The sequence below is a fragment of the Pituophis catenifer genome, unplaced genomic scaffold (assembly GCF_029215685.1).
Source record: "Pituophis catenifer annectens isolate HBS135680 unplaced genomic scaffold, rPitCat1.0.hap2 SCAF_4, whole genome shotgun sequence".
Lineage (NCBI taxonomy): Eukaryota > Metazoa > Chordata > Lepidosauria > Squamata > Colubridae > Pituophis > Pituophis catenifer.
Window position 1 is genome coordinate 129,139,813 of NW_027256884.1, and position 24,773 is coordinate 129,164,585.

At 47.0% G+C, this 24,773-nt stretch overlaps 1 protein-coding gene across 1 annotated transcript in view; it reads right to left on the reverse strand.

Moving 5' to 3' along the window:
• Positions 1-24,773, reverse strand: part of FCHSD2 (FCH and double SH3 domains 2) — a 185,105-nt gene that overhangs the window by 131,403 nt on the left and 28,929 nt on the right. Inside the window, 1 exon segment of the mRNA XM_070943005.1 lies at positions 4,111-4,156. Coding sequence (XP_070799106.1) covers positions 4,111-4,156 — 46 coding nt within the window.

Genomic DNA, 24,773 nt, shown 5'->3' on the forward strand with positions numbered 1-24,773 from the left:
GGTGTTTTTTAATGTCTTGGCATCTGGGCTCGGCGGCTTCGGGAGCTCACTTGGCCAGGCTGACTATTTCCGCTCTTTCCCCCTTTTTTTCTTTCTCCGGGAGGTTGATGGGCAGAGCTGCTGGATAGAAGGTCTTTCATCGGCCTGCAGCGAAACAAGCCGGCTACTGTACATTACAGGACGTTACAGATGGAATCATAATATATACGGTGGATTTCATGGAAACTTTCCTCTCCTCTTCTAGCCTCTTTCCTTTCCTTTCCTTTCCTTTCCTTTCCTTTCCTTTCCTTTCCTCTTTCTTTTCTTCTCTCCTGTCCTGTCTTGTACTCCCCTCTCCCCGCTTTCTTTTCCTCTCTTCTCTCTTTTCCTTTCCTCTCCTCTTTTCCTTTCCTTTCCTCTTTCCTTTCTTCTCCCGTCCTGTCTTGTACTCCCCTCTCCCCACTTTCTTTTCCTCTCTTCTCTCTTTTCCTTTCCTCTCCTCTTTTCCTTTCCTTTCCTTTCCTCTTTCCTTTCTTCTCCCGTCCTGTCTTGTACTCCCCTCTCCCCGCTTTCCTTTCCTTTCCTCTCTCCTTTCTTCTCCCGTCCCCTTTCCTTTCCTTTCCTTTATTCTCTTCCTTTCCTTTCCTTTCATCTCCCCTCTTTCCTTTCCTGTCCTTTCCTTTCTTCTCCTGTCCCCTTTCCTTTCTTTTCCTTTCTTTTCCTTTCCTGTCCTTTCCTTTCTTCTCTTCTCCTCTCCTCTCTCCTTTCTTCTCCTGTCCCCTTTCCTTTCTTCTCCCGTCCTGTCTTGTACTCCCCTCTCCCCTCTTTCCTTTCCTTTCCTCTCTTTTCCTTTCCTTTCCTCTCTCTCCTTTCCTTTCCTTTCCTTTCCTTTCCTTTCCTTATCTCCCCTCTTTTCTTTCCTTTTCTTTCATCTCCCCTCTTTCCTTTCCTTTCCTTTCCTTTCCTTTCCTCTCCTCTCCTCGCTGAAAAAAGTGACTTAATGACTGTTTTTCACACTTATGACCATTACAGCATCCCCATGGTCACGTGATGAAAATTCAGAAGTCCCAAAGGTGCTTTTTTTCAGGAGGCCACTGGACTTTCTGGTTATTTTTCTTTTGAAGATGTTTCGCTTCTCCTCCAAGAAGCTTCTTCAGCTCTGACTGGATGGTGGGGAAGGGAAGGATTGATACTCCTTGCATACAGAGAGCTGGTCATTTGCATCCTTTTAGAGGGTCCTTGAGGCCACTTGGAGAGTTACCTGTATCCTCAGGGACACCTGAGTGGAGCAAATGGTTCCTGTAGTCTGCCATTTTTCCTCTGGAAATCCATTCCTCCTCCCACCCAATTCCAAGGGTCTTCATCCCAAATTGAATAGTCTATGGAGATTCTCAGTCAACCAGGACCTGGATGACTGAGAATCTCTACAGACAAAATTCAGACGCTTGGCAACTGATTCCTATTTATGACGGTTGCAGTGTCCTGGGGTCATGTGATCCCCTTTTGTAACCTTCTGACAAAGTGAAGTCCATGGGGAAGCCAGATCTGCTTAACAACCAGGTTAACTAACTTAACAGCTGCATTGATTCGCTTAGCAAATGTGTCAAGTAAGGTCGTCAAACGGGGCAAACCTCACTTGAGAACTGTCTCGCTTAGCAACGGAAATTTTGGCCTCAGCTGTGGCCGTTATGTCGAGGACTACCTGTATTTCTTTAAAGCCTAGTTCCGTTTTCAACATCATGCCAATTTAAAAAACAACAACAACAAAACTTTAAACAAAAACGGGACACTCAAACAGCAAGTCTCTAAACGATGTGCTGAAAAGTCCCTTCAAGTTTATAAGTTAATAAGAGGAATTATTGGGGGGGGGGGGGGAAGGGAAAAAGGGTGGGGGGGAATACTGGGGAAAAAAACTTGTAAAAGTTTTCAATAAAAAAAAAAAGTTTATTGTCTCTTCCACGTAACAAAACAGACCATCTTTGCTGGACATCTGGAAAATAATAATAATAATTATTATTTTTTGATGAATTAATTCCTTCTTAAGGTCAGAGCCCCCACTGTCTGACCTTCTTTAGAAGAAAAGCCGGGCGGCCTGGTAAAACAGGATATTCCAAAGCCTTTGTTCCCAGTTTATCTTACTAATGTTCTTCCATTGTGTATACAGCTGAGAGCTGCAAGAGATCCTTTCCAAAATGCCCAATAATTTGGAATTTTTTTTTTACAGGCAGCCAACTGCCTGTAAGGTCCAGAGTGAGAGAGCAACAAATGTTGGTTTTGGATATATTACCGATAAAGTTATTTTTTGAAGCAATCCAAATTCTCAGCGCGTGACTCAGGAGCTTTTGAGAGAGATTTTAGCGTTCAACCGATCTAGAATATTAATTCCTTCCAGGGGTGGGCTTCCAAAATTTTTAGCAAGGGGTCCTCTGCCCAGTTGCTTTTGGGTGGGCGTGGCCATGGGGAGGGGGCGTGGCCTAGTCGGCCTCCTGCACCACGGTGGGTGGGTGGGACGTTTTTGCCCTCCCCAGGCTCCGGAGGCTTTTCTTAAGCCTCTGGGAGGGCAAAAATGAAGGTTAAAAAAAAAAAGATTTTGAAAAAACTGACAACTGGCAGACTGTTAGAAAGAAGGAGGAAAACCACAAAAGAAACACAATAGATTTGGCAGAAGAATTAGGCCTGCCTAGAAAAGCAAATTCTGCTTACAAAACAATCTAAGCAGACAGCAGGAAAACACTCATTTTTCTTTCTTAAGAGTCTCTATCAGCTAAAATTCACTTAAAGATATACTGGTATATGTCACTAAATGGTAACATTTGGTAAGACCACACTTGGAAGTGCTGCATCCAGTTTTCATCACCACGATATACAAAAGATGTTGAGAGTCTAGAACAGAGGTCTTCAAACTTGGCAGCTTTAAGACTTGTGGACTTCAACTCCCAGAATTCTCCAGCCAGCATAGTTATGCTGTCTGTCTGTCTGTCTGTCTGTCTGTCTGTCTGTCTGTCTGTCTGTCTATCTATGACTATCATTAAGTGTTGTACCTTATGATTCTTGACGAATGTATCTTTTCTTTTTATGTACACTGAGAGCCTATGCACCAAAGACAAATTCCTTGTGTGTCCAATCACACTTGGACAATAAAGAATTCTATCTATCTATCTATCTATCTATCTATCTATCTATCTATCTATCTATGACTATCATTAAGTGTTGTACCTTATGATTCTTGACGAACGTATCTTTTCTTTTATGTACACTGAGAGCGTATGCACCAAAGACAAATTCCTTGTGTGTCCAATCACACTTGGACAATAAAAAAATTCTATCCTATTCTGTGCCACAGCAAGTTCCCGTACGCCCCACTGTGAGAAGCACTATAGAGAAAGTTAAGAAAGGAATTTCGCTCAGTTTGGAGACATCCCCTTTTCAGTACAGGTAGTCCCCGACTTACGACCACAATTGGGAACGGAACGTCCAGCACTTAGCGAGACGGTTGTTAAGGGAGCCGTGCCCAATTTTGCAACCGCTTTTGCCACGGCTGTTAAGTTAATCACCCCGGTTGTTAAGTGAATCAACGGTCGTTAAGCGAATCTGGCTTCCCCTATTGGTCAGAAGCCGGCTGGGAAGGTTGCCAATGGTGATCAGGTGACACCACCCACTCAGAGGCTGCAACTCCCCATGCTGGTTGCCACGGGCCTGAATTTTGACCACGTGGGGATGCTGTGATTGTCGTAAGAGCGAGGACTAGTTTTTTTCAGTGTTGTTGTAATTTTAAACCAGAGGTCTTCAAACTTGGCAGCTTTAAGACTTGTGGACTTCAATTCCCAGAATTCTCCAGCCAAGGTTGGAGACCCCTGACTTAGATGACCCTTCTGGTCTCTTCCAACTCTATCATTCATAGCTGGCTGGAGAATTCTGGGAGTTGAAGTCCACAAGTCTTAAAGCTGCCAAGTCTGAAGACCTCTGGTTTAAACATTTGATGCATGGATGGATGTCAGTCGAGGATTACCTACAACAGGCCAATTCATGAATTTAATGCCAACAACGAGTTTTTAAAGGCGGGGAAGCCTACAAGGAAGAGAATGCAAAATTTTACCCTTCGACAACCAGCTGCAACATTCTGCTCCTTACCTGTGCATATTCTCTCTCAATCATTGCTTTCTTCTGGCTGAAGGTCCTACAGCAAAGACAAGAGGGGGGGGGAAATGTCATTAAAAATCATGGGCAAAAGCCGGGAAATCGAAAACACAACGAAGCCCCCATCATAAGCCCCGGTTCGATTACTGCAAATTGGCTCGGACGGAAATAAGAAATGAATTCAAGAGGAAACAGCTCAATGGGTCATTGGCAGTGGCTTAGCAACCGTCCGACATCCCGTGGATGAGTTTGGGAATTCCTTTTTTTCTTTTTCTTCCAAAATGACAGCTCCAATTTATTGTGCCCGACAGGTAACAGATGAAATCGATTTTAAGTGAATTGACGAGAGCTCTCCAGAGAGGCAAAACTCAGGCACGTGGCTGTCTTTTTAAGTTCATCCCCCACAAACTACACTAACTTTTGTGTTGCCCCAGCGTAGATATTTTGTACTGATAGAAGGAAATATTTGTAGCTCGGGGTTGAAATCAGGGCTCCTTGATGCTCTCCGAGTTGCAGACGTGTCATTACCCAACTACCGTATTTTTCGGAGTATGAGACGCACCTTTTTCCCCTCTAAAAGGGGGTGAAAATGTAGGTGCGTCTTATACACCGAATGTAGCCCCGCCCACCCACTGGCCCTCACCCTTTGGCCTCTGCCTCGCAGCAGTTACCTCCTTACAAGCAAAGAGCAAGAAGAAACAGCTCCTTTCAGCTTCAGCACAGCCAAATTAACCCAAGTTGATTGGATCAGCCTCCCGACTCTCAGCTGATTTGCTCTCAGCTGTTTTGCGCAGGGCTCCGCTGCTTGCTGCAAGGAGGTAAATTGCTGGAGCAGATTTTTTTTTTTGCCTAGTGCTAATCAAGCTATGCTGAAAACGAAAATGAAAGTAAAGCAGGCTGTTTGCTGCAAGGAAGCAAAATTGCTGGGAGGCAGAGGCAGATTTCTTTTTCTTCTTTTCCTCTCCAAAAACGGAAGGTGCGTTCTAAAATTTTTTACTACCCGGTTCTGTGGGCGTGGCTTATTTTGTGGGCGTGGCTTGATGGCCATGTGACAATTATTTAGGATTTAGCAGAGGTACTGGTCTACCAGGCTTTTAACTGCTTGCAGAGCTGTATCGGTCTACCCATTTATTTTTTGCGGGCATTGGTCTACTCATTTATTTTTCAGGCACTGGTCTACTCATGTATTTTTGCAGGCACTGATCTACCCATTTATTTTTGCAGGCACTGGTCTACCCATTTATTTTTGCAGGCACTGATCTACCCATTTATTTTTTGCGGGCACTGGTCTACCCATTTATTTTTCAGGCACTGGTCTACTCATGTATTTTTGCAGGCACTGATCTACCCATTTATTTTTTGCGGGCACTGGTCTACCCATTTATTTTTCAGGCACTGATCTACGCATGTATTTTTGCAGGCACTGATCTACGCATGTATTTTTGCAGGTACTGGTCTACTCATTTGTTTTCTTTTAACACTGATCAGCTGTAGGGCGGCCCTTTGAAGCCCCTTGGCAAGAGTTTAAACAGTTTTTTTTTCCCTCTAGCCATCAGCTGGGACTTAGGAGGCAGCAATAGATTGCGGGTGGGGCCAAATAAAAGGTAAGAATAACGCAAGGTGTGTGTGTGTGGGGGGGTCATATTGTCACCACTACCGGCTCCAGAGAACCGGGCCGAACCGGGAGGAACCCACCACTGGGTGCGTCTTATACTCCAGAGCGTCTTATACTCTGAAAAATACAGTAGGTAATATTATCAGTGGTAGGAGGGAGTGGGATTTGCAGAGTGGAGGAAGAAGAAGAGGAAGAGGAGGAGAACAGGGACTGTGGGGTCCTTGGTGCTCTCTCAGCTTGGTTGTTTTCTAGCAGATGTTTCATTACCCAACTAGGTAATGAAGGTAATGGACACTCTCGCAAGCACGGACAGGGCGAGTCACTAATATATAAACAGAGCGCAAACCCCACTCCCTTCTAGCATGTTACCTAGTTTGGTAATAAAAACATCTGCAAGAAAATAATCCATCTCAGAGGGTACCCACGATCTTACAGTCCTCCTCCTCCTCCTCCCACTGATGATGTTACCTAGGTTGGTTAATGAAATACCTGCAAGAAAACAACCCAGCTCAGAGAGAGCACCGAGGACCCCATCCGGGGGGGGGGGGGGGTTCTAATTTTTTTTACTACCGGTTCTGTGGGCGTGGCTTATTTTGTGGGTGTGGCTTGATGGTCATGAGACAATTCTTTCGGATTTAGCAGAGGTACCGGTCTACCAGGCTTTTAACTGCTTGCAGAGATGTACCAGTCTACCCATTTATTTTTGCAGGCACTGGTCTACTCATGTATTTTTGCAGGCACTGATCTACTCGTGTATTTTTGCAGGCACTGGTCTACTCATATATTTTTGCAGCCACTGATTTGCAGGCACTGATCTACTCATGTATTTTTGCAGGCACTGGTCTACTCATGTATTTTTGCAGGCACTGGTCTACTCATGTATTTTTGCAGGCATTGATCTACTCATGTATTTTTGCAGGCACTGGTCTACTCATGTATTTTTGCAGGCATTGATCTACTCATGTATTTTTGCAGGCACTGGTCTACTCATGTATTTTTGCAGGCATTGATCTACTCATGTATTTTTGCAGGCACTGGTCTACTCATTTATTTTTGCAGGACTGGTCTACTCATGTATTTTTGCAGGCACTGGTCTACCCATTTATTTTTGCAGGCACTGGTCTACTCATGTATTTTTGCAGGCACCAGTCTACCCATTCATTTTTGCAGGCATCGGTCTACTCATGTACTTTTGCATGCACCGGTCTACCACCAAACTGCCTTTTACCACTGATCAGCTGTAGGGCGGCCCTTTGAAGCCCCCGACAAGAGTTTAAACAGGTTTTTTTCCTTATAGCCCATCAGCTGGGACTCAGGAGGCAGCAACAGATTGGGGGTGGGGCCAAATAAAAGGTAAGAATAATGGGGGGGGGGCAGAACCAATTCGGTGACGTCATATCGTCACCACTACCGGCTCGGTGGAACCAGGCTGAACCGGGAGGAACCCACCACTGACCCCATCGATATCTCTTGTTATAGAAGACTGGAGAAACAGTCAACATCCAATTAGGGATTTGGGCTCAAAGAATGCAGGCCATTTTTGGCACGTCTGATTTTAATAAAAGGAACAGAAGGAAATATTGCGTGTGTATTTAGCGGTTATCACTGGAAATCATTACCTACATGTTGACCAAAGGTGATTCTAGAATTATTGACCCAAGGCAGCGTGGTACACATATGTTCATCACGCGAGGAAAGCTGTAAAGCATTCGGTGCATCTTTTGGGATTTTCCCCCAAATCTAATATCCCTTCCCCGTTTCCTTCTCTGGGTTGCCGTATTTTGCACACAAATCTTCCTTGCTTATTATCTGGCTGAGGCTGCCGGCCACTGCAGGTGTGAATGGTTCAGTGTCACGGGTGATATAAATCAAAACCCATCTCCAGCTGAATGGCGGTTTTCGCTTCTTAATCATTAAGTGTAGGACAATAAAATGCTAGCAAAGCAAAAGGAAATTCCGCGTAGATAAAAAGGTTTTACAGGTAGGCAAGAAAAACCAACCGTATAGGTGCCGGCTAGGGGAAACTTGGCTTCGTGCCAGTATCTGTGAAAGGGATCTTGGTGTCCCATTGGACAATCGTATCAGCCAGCCGTGTGCTGCAGCTGCCAAAAAAGCCAATGCAATCCTAAGGTGCATTAATAATTTTTGGGGGTGAAGTGTCATCTGTACGCTGATGATACTCAGCTGAACATCTCCACCCCTGACCACCCCAACGATGCCCTTGAAGTGATGTCTCGCTGCCTGGAGGCCGTGCGGGCCTGGATGGGGAGGAACAGGCTCAGACTCAACCCCTCCAAGACCGAGTGGCTGTGGTTGCCGGCGTCCCGATATAGTCAGCAGGTGCCATCGCTGACTATTGGGGATGAATCTTTGCCCGCCACGGAGAGGGCTCGCAATCTGGGCGTCCTCCTGGACGCACGGCTGTCTTTAGAAGAGCATATGACGGCCGTGGCCATGGGGGCCTTTTATCAGGTTCGCCTGATTCGCCAGTTGCAGCCCTTTCTGGACCGGGACGCCTTGCGCACGGTCACTCATGCCCTTGTCACCTCCCGGCTGGACTACTGTAATGCTCTCTACATGGGGCTCCCCTTGAAGAGCACTCGGAGGCTCCAGCTGGTCCAGAATGCGGCCGCGTGGGTGGTTATGGGCGCAACTCGTTATGCCCGCGTGACACCCCTCCTGCGCGAGCTGCACTGGCTCCCAGTGGTCTTCCGGGTGCGATTCAAGGTATTGGTCACCACCTTTAAAGCGCTCCATGGCACAGGACCCGGGTACCTTCGAGACCGTCTTCTGCCACCAGTAGCCTCCCACCGGCCAGTTCGCTCCCACAGAGAGGGTCTCCTCAGGGTGCCATCGGCCAAGTTATGTCGGCTGGTGACACCCAGGGGGAGGGCTTTCTCTGTGGGAGCCCCAGCCCTGTGGAATGAACTGCCCCCGGAAATACGTAAGATCCCCGACCTCCGGGTATTTCGTTGCGCACTCAAGACCCTGTTGTTCCGCCAGGCTGGGCTATCAACATAACAATTTTAAATTGGGTTTTAAATTTCTGGGGTTTTAAAATTTAGCTGAATTTATTTAATAATTTTAAACTATTTTAACTGATGTTGTTTTGTGTTTTTAATAGGCTGTACACCGCCCTGAGTCCTTCGGGAGAAGGGCGGTATAGAAATAAAATTATTATTATTATTATTATTATTATTTATTGATTAATCTTTAGTGAGATTCACAGCCTTTGAGGCTGGTTAATAGCTCAGCAGCTCGAGTCCTAACCAAGGACCTAGGAACTGTTAAGGTATCGTCGGAGGATGTAAGCTGTTCCGAGTAAGGTGGTTTTTTGTAGAGTCAAAATGTTCAAGTCCGGCAAATTTAGAATTTCTAAATAGCGGGGTAGCCCTTTGGGTATTGCTCCAAGGGCTCCAATTGCAATCGGGACAACACACAATTTCTTTTTCCACAGTCGCTCAACTTCAATTTGTAAGTCCCGGTACTTTGTGATTTTTTTCTTGCTGCTTATCTTCAATCCGTGCATCACCAGGTATTGCAATGTCAATGAACCATCCTTTTTTCTTTTCAACTCTTGTTATGCCAGGTGTGTTGTGGACCAAGTGCCTGTCAGTCTGAATCCTAAAGTCCCACAAGATCTTGAGATTATTATTATTATTATTATTATTATTATTATTATTATTATTAAGAGGGACAGCATCAAGATCACGTGAAGTACCACTTTACAAAGCCTTAATAAGACCACACCTGGAATACTGCATCCAGTTTTGGCCACCACATTGTTAAAAAGTTGTTGAGACTCTGGGAAGAGTGCAGAGAAGAGCAACAAAGAGGATTTCGGGGGCTGGAGGATAAAACATACGAAGAACGGTGGCAGAAATTGGGTATGTCTAGTTTAATGAAAAGAAGGAGCAGGGCAGACATGATAGCAGTCTTCCAATATTCGAGGGGCTGCCCCAAAGAAGAGGGGGGTCAAACTGTTTTTCAAACCACCAAAAGGCAAGGCAAGAAACAAATGGGTGGAAACTAACCAAGGAGAGAAGCAACCTAGAACTAAGGAGAAATTTCTTAATAGTGAGGGCAATCAATCAATGGAATGCAACCAGAAGTTGTAAGTGCTTCATCACCGGAGGCTTTTAAGAAGAGATTGGACAACCATTTGTCTGAAATGGTATAGGGGGTTGAGCAGGGGGTTGGAGTAGAAGACCTCCCAGGTCCCTTCCAACTCTATTATTATTTTATTTTACCAATAAGCCACACCACACACTTCAAAAACCAGATTATGCTGCTTTAAGAATCATTTGCAACCTTGCAAATTGTATTTTTTGCACGTCTAAATTCTGCTTGGCAGCCACGCTTGTGCTTCTAACATTAAATAGGGTAACAAACTTTTTTAAAAACCAGACAGTCCAAACTAGTTTTAGTGCTAATTTTTATTCTGTTGTTTTATTGTTGTGAGCCGCCCCGAGTCCTTCAGGAGAAAGGCGGCATATAAGAATGAATAAACTAAACTAAACTAGTTTTGATTAGAAATTCGCACCGTTTGTGCTTTTCTCTCAAAAATCAGTTATTAGCCATCAACTCTATGACCACATAGATATATATTTTTTTTACGTAACAGAATTTAACAGGATTTTCTCCATATGTAAACTGCATATCGTCGTCGTCTTCTCCTTAAGTGAACCAAAGCGAAGAAAAAATTAAAAATCCCTTTAAAAACATTCTGTACTGGCATTTTACGCCAGTCAAAGGGGGGGGGGAGGGGGGCAGATCTGTTTAACGGCCGCACAATTCACTTAACAACGGAAGTGATTCGTTTAACCATCGTGGCCAAAAAAAAAAAAAAGCTTGCAAAATTTGACGCAATTCACTTAGCAACCGCCTTGCTCAGCAATGGGAATTCTGGTCCCAACTTGGTCATAAGTCGAGGACCAACTGTAACTCAACCCCATTGCTCCTTAATGGCAGCCCGGATTAGAGATTCCATTTCCATCTTTTCATTTGAGAAGAAAGAAAAGCGGGGAAAAGTGACACCGAAGCACATCCGCCCCGATTTTTATGTCCTTGTGGGTTTATTTTTATTTTTTTTTTAACCGACAGTCCTTAGAATACACATTCACAAAGCTGTTTTTTAACCTCAGGAGTCCTCTTACGAGAATCAGAACTTTATTACAGAAACATCAAGAGAAACAAGGTTTAAAGCAAGCAAGATTTCCCAAGAGCGTCTGCTAGGCGAGAAAAAAAAAGGATTGGAGAGAAAGAAAGAAAGAAAAAAACCTCCAACATAAAATAATTGATCTAAAACATTTACTCTTTTCTTGAGCAATCTGACGGGCCGCATTTGTACAATGTCAAGAATTTCGGATTTAAAAGTTTAATTCAAGCAGAGAGCTCTTATTCTTCCTTTGTTGTTGCTCGCTGTTCGAACGGGGGAAATGTTTGGCATTATGCATTAACAAAAGCCTTCTGTAACGCTCATTAAAATCCGAAAAAAGGCCCCGCTTGCTCGCATACATACACGTGCACCAAACATCTGTTAGATATTACACACATGTATTCATCGCCGCTGTTTTATATGCATGCCTTCAAACTTAATATTTGCTGTAAAAGGAAGGCTGGGTAGAGAAATGTATTTCCCCTCTGACATTTTCATTCTGGTTCGAAGGGAACCAGCGCCAGTTCTAGGCTGCATTAACAGAGGGAGGGAATCACGATCACGCAAAGGGCTAATACCGCTTTATAAGGCCTTGGTAAGGCCACACCGGGGGTGGGCTGCTGGAGGTTCGCAGGGGTTCGGGAGAATCTCTAGCTAAGATTCTGTGCAGTTCAGAGAACCCCCAAATCCCACTCCTGGCTGGCCCCGCCCACCCAACCCCGCCCCTCCCAGGAGCCCCCACGCGGCCTATTTTGGATGCAAGTAAGTGCAGGGCGTGCGCGGAGGCTCGGGGAGGGCGAAAAATGGGCCTACCAGAAGTTCGGAATGGCCTCCGGAGCCTGGGGAGGCCGTTTTCGCCCTCCCGGAGGCTCAAGGAAAGCCTCCGAAGCCCGGGGAGGGAAAAAATGGCCCCTCCCACCGCCGTGGTGTAGGAGGCCGACTAGGCCATGCCCACCCAGCAACTGGGCAGAGAATCCCTTGCTAAAATTTTTGAAGCCTTTTAACACTGATCAGCTGTAGGGCGGCCCTTTGAAGTCCCCCGGCAAGAGTTTAAACAGTTTTTTTCCCTCTAGCCATCAGCTGGGACTCAGGAGGCAGCAAAAGATTGGGGGTGGGGCCAAATAAAAGGTAAGAATAACGCGGGGGCGCGCGGGGGGGGGGCGGGGGCGCAGAACTGATTCGGTGACGTCATATCGTCACCGCTACCGGCTCAGGAGAACCGGGCCGAATCGGGAGGAACCCACCACTGCTTAGCAGTCATTCAGCATACAGGTACAGTCCTCGACTTACAACCATTCATTCATTTATTTTTTAAAAGTTTATTTTTTACACAAACAGACAAACAAACATACAATGTATTTTTTTGTGAACAGAGTATTGGCCGGTTCACTAATTTAAACAATTTTTAATCATTTCAACACAATTTATATATTCCCTTTTTGCCATCGTATTTATTCTCTCTGTTTTTTATATAGACCAATATTACCCTTCATCCTGACCTCTAATCTTAACCAAATTCAATTTTTCCCTTCATCTCTATATTAAACCCCTTAAGTTTAAAATCTCCCATAATATAATTCCTAGTATTACAATCATTCCTTATCCCAAAATAATAAACCAAAATTGTTTTATACCGTACATTTCCCTAAATCTTAATCCAAATAATACGATCCAACATCTTAATAAAAATCAGTTAGTTATATAACAATATTTTCTCTTTATATGATAATAATAAACCAAATTACTTTATACCATATACTTCCTTGAATCTTATCTCTAATTTTCAATTACTTCGTCAAACATATGTATTTATACCTCTTCAAACAACCTCTTCTTCATTTCTACTTTCACCACAATCTAATTAATTCATAATACAATATCATTTCATCTTTTTTTCTTTTTTGACTAGCCACTTTAACTTACAACCATTCATTTAGTGAAAAAATGACTTATGACTGTTTCTGACACTTACGACCCACACCTCCAGGGGGAGAGCCCCCAGGGGGAGAGCCTTCTCTGTGGGGGCACCTACTAACTGGAACGAGCTCCCCCCGGAGATACGGAGGATCCCGGATCTACGCACCTTCCGCCGCGCTCTCTAGACCTTTTTATTTCCCCAGGCTGGTCTGGCCTAACCTCTCCCATTCTCTTTTTAATGTAAATTTTAATGTAAATTTTAATTTGTTCTTAACCTGGGGTTTTAAATTTGTCTTGGGCTAAATTGATTTAAATTCGATTTTACTTCTGCTTTTAAATTTTTGTATTCTATGTGTTTTATCTTGTGCCTGTTCACCGCCCTGAGTCCTTCAGGAGTAGGGCGGTATATAAATCAAATAAAATGAAAAACACCTGACCCATTACGAGATCCTGACCTGCTGTGACCCTTACCATCACAAGACCCATGGACCACAGGAAGCCTTTATAAGCATTATGCCGACAATGACATCCCCTAAACTCCTCTGAAGATGTTACCTAGCCAGGTAACAAAACGCTTGGAAACCAACCCACGAGCTCGGAGAACGAACCTCCGCCCTCATCCTACACCTGAGTTATAGTTATTCGCTACTATTGCAAAAATTAGACTGCAATCTGGCAATTGATCCACCAAGGACCTGGGATAGCCAGATGTGGTGATATCATGGCAGAATGTCAGCTGTTCCGAGTCAGGCTGCCTTTCGCAACTGACCGACGTTGTCAATGCAACCCCTTCTTCCTGCAACCCCCTTCCAACCAATCTTGTCTCTAGGTTGCTTCTCGTCACAACACACCCAGGACACAGCATCATGGTAAAAAAATCCAATTTTTTTTACTACCGGTTCTGTGGGCGTGGCGTGGCTTGGTGGGCGTGGCAGGTGAAGGATATTGCAAAATCCCCATTCCCTCCCTACTCCAGGGGAAGGATACTGCAAAATCCCCATTCCCTCCCCACTCCAGGGGAAGGATACTGCAAAATCCCCATTCCCTCCCCACTCCAGGGGAAGGATACTACAAAATCTCCATTCCCACTCCACTCCAGGCGGAAGGATACTGCAAAATCTCCATTCCCTCCCCACTCCAGGCGGAAGGATATTGCAAAATCTCCATTCCCACCCAACTCCAGGGGAAGGATACTGCAAAATCTCCATTCCCACCCAACTCCAGGGGAAGGATACTGCAAAATCTCCATTCCCTCCCCACTCCAGGGGAAGGATACTGCAAAATCCCCATTCCCTCCCCACTCCTGGGGGAAGGATACTGCAAACTCCCCATTCCCTCCCCACTCCTGGGGGAAGGATACTGCAAAATCCCCATTTCCTCCCCACTCCAGGGGAAGGATACTGCAAACTCCCCATTCCCTCCCCACTCCAGGGGAAGGATACTGCAAACTCCCCATTCCCTCCCCACTCCTGGGGGAAGGATACTGCAAAATCCCCATTCCCACCCAATTCTGGGGCCAGCCAGAGGTGGTATTTGCCGGTTCTCCGAACTGCTCAAAATTTCCGCTACTGGTTCTCCAGAACCTGTCAGAATCTGCTGGATTTCACCCCTGGTCATGGTGGCCATAATTAGCAAATTATCCCAAGGTATCAACTTATATCGGAATAAGTAACGTTCAACAATACTCATGTTATTCTGAGTTGAAGTTTGCAAATTCTCTAGGTTGCCCAGATTGAGAATTGCGAACATCCAGATAAATTAAATGCCTCCAGATTCCCAGGACAGGAAAATATCCGTTTGGCTGATTTGCCAGTATAACCAGTTTCTATTGACTCTCGCCGCTCTCCAATTCAAAGGTTGGTAAACAATGGACTTTGGAGCAATTAATCATACTTAACTAACTATAAAAAAAAAAGAAAAACCTCTTATCTACCAAAGTCGAGGATACAGACTCAGTAGCCATCACAAGTTCTGCAGTTTGGTCTAGTCAGTGGTTAAGATATCAGACCAGAAAGCAGGAGATTGAAGAGTTCTAGTCCCGCCTTAGCCAGGAAAGCCAGCTGGGTGTCTTTGGGCCGGTCCTCCTCTCTTGGCCCAACCTACCTCACAGGGTTGTTGTAGTGGGGAAAATAGGAGGAGGAAAGAGCGTTGCATATGCTTGCCATCTTGAGTTGCTTGAAACATAATAAAGAAGGGAAGGGAGGGAGGAAGGAAGAAGGAAAGAGAGGGGGGGAGGAAGGGAGGAAGGAAGTTAGAAGGAAAGAGATAGAGGGAGGGAGGGAGGGAGGAAGAAGGAAAGAGAGAGAGAGGGAGCAAGGAAGGAAGAAGGAAAGAGAGATGGGGGAGGGAGGGAGGGAGGAAGGAAGTTGGAAGGAAAGAGATAGAGGGAGGGAGGAAGGAAGAAGGAGAGAGAGAGAGGGAGGAAGGAAGTTGGAAGGAAAGAGATAGAGGGAGGGAGGGAGGAAGGAAGAAGGAAAGAGAGAGAGAGGGAGGGAAGGACGGAGGAAGGAAGTTGGAAGGAAAGAGATAGAGGGAGGGAGGAAGGAAGAAGGAAAGAGAGAGAGAGGGAGGGAGGAAGGAAGGAGGAAAGAGAGAGAGGGAAAGAGGGAGGGACGGAGGAAGGAAGTTGGAAGGAAAGAGATAGAGGGAGGGAGGGAGGGAGGAAGAAGGAAAGAGAGAGAGAGGGAGGGAGGAAGGAAGGAGGAAAGAGAGAGTGCGAGGGAGGGAGGGAGGGAGGGAGGGAGGAAGGAGGACAGAGAGGGAGGGAGGAAGGAGGAAAGAAAGGGAGGGAGGAAGGAATGAGGAAACAGAGAGGGAGGGAGGGAGGAAGGAGGAGAGAGGGGGAGGAAGGAGGAAAGAGGGAGGGAAGAAGCAAGGAAGGAAGGAAAGAAAGGGAGGGAGGAAGGAGGGGAGAAGGGAGGGAGGAAGGAGGAGAGAGGGAGGGAGGAAGGAGGAAAGAGAGAGAGAGGGAGGAAGAGAGGGAGAGAGGGAGGAAGGAGGAAAGAGAGAGGGAGGGAGGAAGAAAGGAACGGAGAGAGGGAGGGAGGAGGAAAGAGAGAGGGAGGGAGGGAGGAAGAAAGGAAGGGAGAGAGGGATGGAGGAAGGGAGGAAGGAAGGAAGGAAGGAAGGAAGGGAGACTGGATATTTTGCTCCATATTCTAATACTGCATATGGCGGGATGTCACTTGGCCAAGCTCTATCCCATTTCCCAACCCAGCCAGACAATTGAGTGCATTGCAAATATCCATGTAAGCGGCCTGAGCTTTGAGAACAAGAGTCGAAGAGAGGCAGGTTATTGACCGAAGAGAATATCTGTAACTCAAGGTTGAATTGTGGGGGTCCTTGGTGCTCTCTGGGCTGGGTTGTTTTCTCGCAGACGTCTCACGACCCAACTAGGTAACATCATCAGTGCTAGAAGGAGGCAAGGGTCGTCATAAATACACTTGCCCAGCACCGAAATAAACGAGTGGTTGTAGGTCGTGGACTACCTCTAGCACTTGCAAAATCGAAGCCCAGATTTTAGGCTCGCTTAGGAATAAGCCCCACAACGGGAATTCCTTCGCGCCGTGCTGGCTGGGGGGGTGGGTGGGAGAGAGAGAGGGGATTCTGGGAGTTGAAGTCCACGTCTCTTCCAAGGTTGGAAAAATTCTGCCCTTCGCACATGGCCTTAAGACAGCAAGAAGCATTTCGTGCATCCGCGAATCCCAGGAGGCAGCAGCCATTCGAATTTTAACAACGGCCCCGGGTTCCAACTTGCTAGGATTGGTTCACACGTGACTCACTCGACACTTGAATTTATTTGTGTGAGTCACTTCCAAACGTACACACCAACGGTACGGAAACGTTCCGGGGATAGGAAAAAAATATGCGGCGCCCAGTCGGAATTGGCTCACTGTCTCATTTTCGCGACCTGGCTCACACCAATTTCCGAAGTCAGCCGTGAAAATGTCTATGCGGTTTTTTAAAAAAATCTGTATTTATTTTTTATGAATAACTAACACAGGGCAGCAAGCACAGGTAGTATTCCTCCTGCCTATTCTCCCCATAACAAAAACCCTGTGAGGTAGGTTGGGCTCACGTAGAAGGACTGGCCCAAAGTTATCCAGGTGGCTTTCATACCTGAGGCAGGACTAGAACTCACCGTCTCCTGGTGATCGGCCCAAAGTCACCCAGCTGGCTTTCATTCCTAAGGCAGAACTAGAATTCACAAGTCTCCTGGTGATTGGCCCAAAGTCACCCAGCTGGCTTTCATTCCTAAGGCGGGACTAGAATTCACAGTCTCCTGGTGATTGGCCCAAAGTCACCCAGTGGGCTTTCATTCCTAACGCAGGACTAGAACTCACAGTCTCCTGGAAATTGGCCCAAAGTTATCCAGGTGGCTTTCATACCTGAGGCAGGACTAGAACTCACAGTCTCCTGGAAATTGGCCCAAAGTTATCCAGATGGCTTTCATACCTGAGGCAGGACTAGAACTCACAGTCTCCTGGAAATTGGCCCAAAGTTATCCAGGTGGCTTTCATACCTGAGGCAGGACTAGAACTCACAGTCTCCTGGAAATTGGCCCAAAGTTATCCAGGTGGCTTTCATACCTGAGGCAGGACTAGAACTCACAGTCTCCTGGTGATCGGCCCAAAGTCACCCAGCTGGCTTTCATTCCTAAGGCAGAACTAGAATTCACAAGTCTCCTGGTGATTGGCCCAAAGTCACCCAGCTGGCTTTCATTCCTAAGGCGGGACTAGAATTCACAGTCTCCTGGTGATTGGCCCAAAGTCACCCAGCTGGCTTTCATTCCTAACGCAGGACTAGAACTCACAGTCTCCTGGAAATTGGCCCAAAGTTATCCAGGTGGCTTTCATACCTGAGGCAGGACTAGAACTCACAGTCTCCTGGAAATTGGCCCAAAGTTATCCAGATGGCTTTCATACCTGAGGCAGGACTAGAACTCACAGTCTCCTGGAAATTGGCCCAAAGTTATCCAGGTGGCTTTCATACCTGAGGCAGGACTAGAACTCACAGTCTCCTGGAAATTGGCCCAAAGTTATCCAGGTGGCTTTCATACCTGAGGCAGGACTAGAACTCACAGTCTCCTGGTGATCGGCCCAAAGTCACCCAGCTGGCTTTCATTCCTAAGGCAGAACTAGAATTCACAAGTCTCCTGGTGATTGGCCCAAAGTCACCCAGCTGGCTTTCATTCCTAAGGCGGGACTAGAATTCACAGTCTCCTGGTGATTGGCCCAAAGTCACCCAGCTGGCTTTCATTCCTAACGCAGGACTAGAACTCACAGTCTCCTGGAAATTGGCCCAAAGTTATCCAGGTGGCTTTCATACCTGAGGCAGGACTAGAACTCACAGTCTCCTGGAAATTGGCCCAAAGTTATCCAGATGGCTTTCATACCTGAGGCAGGACTAGAACTCACAGTCTCCTGGAAATTGGCCCAAAGTTATCCAGGTGGCTTTCATACCTGAGGCAGGACTAGAACTCACAGTCTCCTGGAAATTGGCCCAAAGTTATCCAGGTGGCTTTCATACCTGAGGCAGGACTAGAATTCACAGTCTCCTGGAAATTGGCCCAAAGTTATCCAGATGGCTTTCATACCTGAGGCAGGACTAGAACTCACAGTCTCCTGGAAATTGGCCCAAAGTTATCCAGGTGGCTTTCATACCTGAGGCAGGACTAGAACTCACAGTCTCCTGGTGATTGGCCCAAAGTCACCCAGCTGGCTTTCATTCCTAAGGCAGGACTAGAACTCACAGTCTCCTGGTGATTGGCCCAAAGTTACCCAGCTGGCTTTCATACCTGAGGCAGGACTAGAACTCACAGTCTCCTGGAAATTGGCCCAAAGTTATCCAGGTGGCTTTCATACCTGAGGCAGGACTAGAACTCACAGTCTCCTGGAAATTGGCCCAAAGTTATCCAGATGGCTTTCATACCTGAGGCAGGACTAGAACTCACAGTCTCCTGGAAATTGGCCCAAAGTTATCCAGGTGGCTTTCATACCTGAGGCAGGACTAGAACTCACAGTCTCCTGGTGATTGGCCCAAAGTCACCCAGCTGGCTTTCATTCCTAAGGCAGGACTAGAACTCACAGTCTCCTGGTGATTGGCCCAAAGTTACCCAGCTGGCTTTCATACCTGAGGCAGGACTAGAACTCACAGTCTCCTGGAAATTGGCCCAAAGTTATCCAGGTGGCTTTCATACCTGAGGCAGGACTAGAACTCACAGTCTCCTGGAAATTGGCCCAAAGTTATCCAGATGGCTTTCATACCTGAGGCAGGACTAGAACTCACAGTCTCCTGGAAATTGGCCCAAAGTTATCCAGGTGGCTTTCATACCTGAGGCAGGACTAGAACTCACAGTCTCCTGGAAATTGGCCCAAAGTTATCCAGGTGGCTTTCATACCTGAGGCAGGACTAGAATTCACAGTCTCCTGGAAATTGGCCCAAAGTTATCCAGATGGCTTTCATACCTGAGGCAGGACTAGAACTCACAGTCTCCTGGAAATTGGCCCAAAGTTATCCAGGTGGCTTTCATACCTGAGGCAGGACTAGAACTCACAGTCTCCTGGTGATTGGCCCAAAGTCACCCAGCTGGCTTTCATTCCTAAGGCAGGACTAGAACTCACAGTCTCCTGGTGATTGGCCCAAAGTTACCCAGCTGGCTTTCATACCTGAGGCAGGACTAGAACTCACAGTCTCCTGGAAATTGGCCCAAAGTTATCCAGGTGGCTTTCATACCTGAGGCAGGACTAGAACTCACAGTCTCCTGGAAATTGGCCCAAAGTTATCCAGATGGCTTTCATACCTGAGGCAGGACTAGAACTCACAGTCTCCTGGAAATTGGCCCAAAGTTATCCAGGTGGCTTTCATACCTGAGGCAGGACTAGAATTCACAGTCTCCTGGAAATTGGCCCAAAGTCACCCAGCTGGCTTTCATACCTGAGGCAGGACTAGAACTCACAGTCTCCTGGAAATTGGCCCAAAGTTATCCAGCTGGCTTTCATACCTGAGGCAGGACTAGAACTCACAGTCTCCTAGTGATTGGCCCAAAGTCACCCAGCTGGCTTTCATACCTGAGGCAGGACTAGAACTCACAGTCTCCTGGTGATCGGCCCAAAGTCACCCAGCTGCCTTTCATGACTTAAGGTGGGACTAGAACTCACCGTCTCCTGGTGATTGGCCCAAAGTCACCCTGCTGGCTTTCATGCCTAAGGCAGAACTAGAATTCACAAGTCTCCTGGTGATTGGCCCAAAGTCACCCAGCTGGCTTTCATTCCTAAGGCAGGACTAGAACTCACAGTCTCCTGGTAATCGGCCCAAAGTCACCCAGCTGGCTTTCATACCTGAGGCAGGACTAGAACTCACAGTCTCCTGGTGATTGGCCCAAAGTCACCCAGCTGGCTTTCATTCCTAACGCAGGACTAGAACTCACAGTCTCCTGGAAATTGGCCCAAAGTTATCCAGGTGGCTTTCATACCTGAGGCAGGACTAGAACTCACAGTCTCCTGGAAATTGGCCCAAAGTTATCCAGGTGGCTTTCATACCTGAGGCAGGACTAGAATTCACAGTCTCCTGGAAATTGGCCCAAAGTCACCCAGCTGGCTTTCATACCTGAGGCAGGACTAGAACTCACAGTCTCCTGGAAATTGGCCCAAAGTTATCCAGCTGGCTTTCATACCTGAGGCAGGACTAGAACTCACAGTCTCCTAGTGATTGGCCCAAAGTCACCCAGCTGGCTTTCATACCTGAGGCAGGACTAGAACTCACAGTCTCCTGGTGATCGGCCCAAAGTCACCCAGCTGCCTTTCATGACTTAAGGTGGGACTAGAACTCACCGTCTCCTGGTGATTGGCCCAAAGTCACCCTGCTGGCTTTCATGCCTAAGGCAGAACTAGAATTCACAAGTCTCCTGGTGATTGGCCCAAAGTCACCCAGCTGGCTTTCATTCCTAAGGCAGGACTAGAACTCACAGTCTCCTGGTAATCGGCCCAAAGTCACCCAGCTGGCTTTCATACCTGAGGCAGGACTAGAACTCACATCTCCTGGTGATTGGCCCAAAGTCACCCAGCTGCCTTTCATGACTTAAGGTGGGACTAGAACTCACCGTCTCCTGGTGATTGGCCCAAAGTCACCCTGCTGGCTTTCATGCCTAAGGCAGAACTAGAATTCACAAGTCTCCTGGTGATTGGCCCAAAGTCACCCAGCTGGCTTTCATACCTGAGGCAGGACTAGAACTCACATCTCCTGGTGATTGGCCCAAAGTCACCCAGCTGGCTTTCATACCTGAGGCAGGACTAGAACTCACAGTCTCCTGGTGATTGGCCCAAAGTCACCCAGCTGGCTTTCATTCCTAAGGCAGGACTAGAACTCACAGTCTCCTGGTGATTGGCCCAAAGTCACCCAGCTGGCTTTCATTCCTAACGCAGGACTAGAACTCACAGTCTCCTGGAAATTGGCCCAAAGTTATCCAGGTGGCTTTCATACCTGAGGCAGGACTAGAACTCACAGTCTCCTGGAAATTGGCCCAAAGTTATCCAGATGGCTTTCATACCTGAGGCAGGACTAGAACTCACAGTCTCCTGGAAATTGGCCCAAAGTTATCCAGGTGGCTTTCATACCTGAGGCAGGACTAGAACTCACAGTCTCCTGGTGATTGGCCCAAAGTTACCCAGCTGGCTTTCATTCCTAAGGCAGGACTAGAACTCACAGTCTCCTGGTGATTGGCCCAAAGTTACCCAGCTGGCTTTCATACCTGAGGCAGGACTAGAACTCACAGTCTCCTGGAAATTGGCCCAAAGTTATCCAGGTGGCTTTCATACCTGAGGCAGGACTAGAACTCACAGTCTCCTGGAAATTGGCCCAAAGTTATCCAGATGGCTTTCATACCTGAGGCAGGACTAGAACTCACAGTCTCCTGGAAATTGGCCCAAAGTTATCCAGGTGGCTTTCATACCTGAGGCAGGACTAGAATTCACAGTCTCCTGGAAATTGGCCCAAAGTCACCCAGCTGGCTTTCATACCTGAGGCAGGACTAGAACTCACAGTCTCCTGGAAATTGGCCCAAAGTTATCCAGCTGGCTTTCATACCTGAGGCAGGACTAGAACTCACAGTCTCCTAGTGATTGGCCCAAAGTCACCCAGCTGGCTTTCATACCTGAGGCAGGACTAGAACTCACAGTCTCCTGGTGATCGGCCCAAAGTCACCCAGCTGCCTTTCATGACTTAAGGTGGGACTAGAACTCACCGTCTCCTGGTGATTGGCCCAAAGTCACCCTGCTGGCTTTCATACCTGAGGCAGGACTAGAACTCACAGTCTCCTAGTGATTGGCCCAAAGTCACCCAGCTGGCTTTCATACCTGAGGCAGGACTAGAACTCACAGTCTCCTAGTGATTGGCCCAAAGTCACCCAGCTGGCTTTCATACCTGAGGCAGGACTAGAACTCACAGTCTCCTGGTGATCGGCCCAAAGTCACCCAGCTGGCTTTCATTCCTAAGGCAGGACTAGAACTCACAGTCTCCTGGCGATTGGCCCAAAGTTACCCAGCTGGCTTTCATTCCTAAGGCAGGACTAGAACTCACAGTCTCCTGGCGATTGGCCCAAAGTTACCCAGCTGGCTTTCATTCCTAAGGCAGGACTAGAACTCTCCGCCTCCTGGTGATTGGCCCAAAGTCACCCAGCTGGCTTTCATTCCTAAGGCAGGACTAGAACTCTCCGCCTCCTGGTGATTGGCCCAAAGTCACCCAGCTGGCTTTCATGCCTAAGGCAGGACTAGAACTCACAGTCTCCTGGTGATTGGCCCAAAGTTACCCAGCTTTCTTTCATTCCTAAGGCAGGACTAGAACTCACAGTCTCCTGGAAATTTAGTGGAGGGATCCACTATCCGTGGGACGAAAACACTTGCAGGATCTAATATGTTTTGTTACACGTGGAGAATTTGCCTGACTTAGCATGACTTGCATGATCTGGCAAGGAGGTTCCTTCAAAGACAAAAACCAGGGTTTGGGGAGGGAATTTCGGCCCGTATTTCCTAGGTGCGCAGGATACACGACCCGGGAAAATGAAGTATAGGCAGTCCTCAACTTACGACTGCAATTGAGCCCAAAATTTTATGCTGCTAAGTGAGAAAGTTGCTCAGTGAGTTTCACCCCGTTTTACGACTTTCCTTGCCACGTTTGTTAAGCGAATCAACTGCGGCTGTCGAGTTAGTGACACCGTTGTTAAGTGAGCCTGGCTTTCCCCCATTGACTTTGCTTGTCAGAAGGCCGCAAAAGGAGATCACAGGACCCCGGGACATTGCAACCGTCATAAATATGAGTCAGCTGCCAATCAAGAGCCTGAAACTTTGATCATGTGACCACGGGATGCCGCGACGGTCGTTAAGTGTGAAAAACGGCCATAGGTCAGCTTTTTTTTCCCGGGGATGTTGTAACTTTGCAACCTTCTGACGAGCAAAGTCATCCCTTTGCCACAGTTGTTAAGTGAATCACTGCAGCTGTCAAGTAAGTGTGAAAAATGGTCCTAAGTACACTTTTTTTCAGTGCCGTTGTAACTTCGGTCACTAAGCGAAATGTGGTAAGTCGAGGACTACCTATAATAAACAAGAAAGCACAGCCATTTGCGGGGAGGCTGATGCTACGTATTTCCACATTTTTTTCAGACTCCCTGAGGCCCATCCCGTTACTTCTGGCAATACTGGTAAGTCCTCGATTTACGACGGTTCATTTAGTGAACGTCCAAATTTGCAACGGCACTGAAAAATGCGACTTAGGACTGTTTTTTTCACACTTACAACCAGTGGAGCATCCCCCAGGGACACGCGATCAAAATTCAGACGCTTGGGAAGTGACTCGTATTTATGACGGTCGCGGTTTTCCGGGGTCACGCCATCCCGCTTTGCGACCGTCTGATAAGCAAAGTCAAAGGGGAAGCCAGATTCGCTTAACAACGGTGTTACAAGCTTATTCACCGCAGCGATTCGCTTAAGGACCGTGGCAAGAAAGATCGCAAAGTGGGGCAAAAGTCACTTAACAATTTAACGACAGACATTGTGGGCTCCATTGTGGTCGTAAGTCAAGGACCATCTGTACAAAAAGTTTCTTCAACACATTTTTTTTTTGCCTATTACAGGCAGTCCTTGACTTACGACCGTTCATTTAGTGACAGTTTGAAGTTATGATGGCACTGAAAAAGTGATTTATGACCGTTTTTCACGCTTACGACCGTTGCAGCGTCCCTGTGGTCACGTGATCAAAATGCAGACGCTTGGCGACTGACTCGCATTTATGACGGACACAGCGTCCTGGGGTCATGTGATCCCCTTTTATGACCTTCTGACAAGCGAAGTTCAATGGGGAAGCCCCGATTCACTTAACAACCGTCTTACTCACTTAACGGCGCAGGGATTCACTTCAGCACCTGTGGCAAGGAAGGTCGTAAAATGAGGCAAAGCTCGCTTAACAAATGCCTCCCCCTCTACTTAAAAAATTAAGAGTGTTACCAAAGAGCCTTGGTAGTACAGTGGTCTAAGGCACTCTGTTATCAAGCTGGTTATTAAGACCAGCTGCCTGCAATTACTGCAGGTTCGAATCTCTCCAAGGCTCAAGGTTGACTCAGCCTTCCATCCTTTCTAAGGTAGGTAAATTGAGGACCCAGTTTGGGGGGGCAATAAGCTGACTTTGTATAAATATACAAAAGGATGAAGGCTATTGCTGAGCACATTGTAAGCCGCCCTGAGTCTCCGGAGAAGGGCGGCATATAAATTAAAGCAAACAAAAAAACAAAAAAAGTTGCCCTGCTCAGCAAAGATACTTTAGGCTCAACCTGCGGTCGTAAGTCAAGGACCACCTGTAGTTTTGAAGAGCTGCCTGCTGCCACCGTTTTAAACGGGTCATGGCAAAGGTATGCCGATGGCTTGCTTGCTTTCTATCCGGCCACAGGTTTCAAAGGTCGCCCTGAGTCAGCGCATGCCA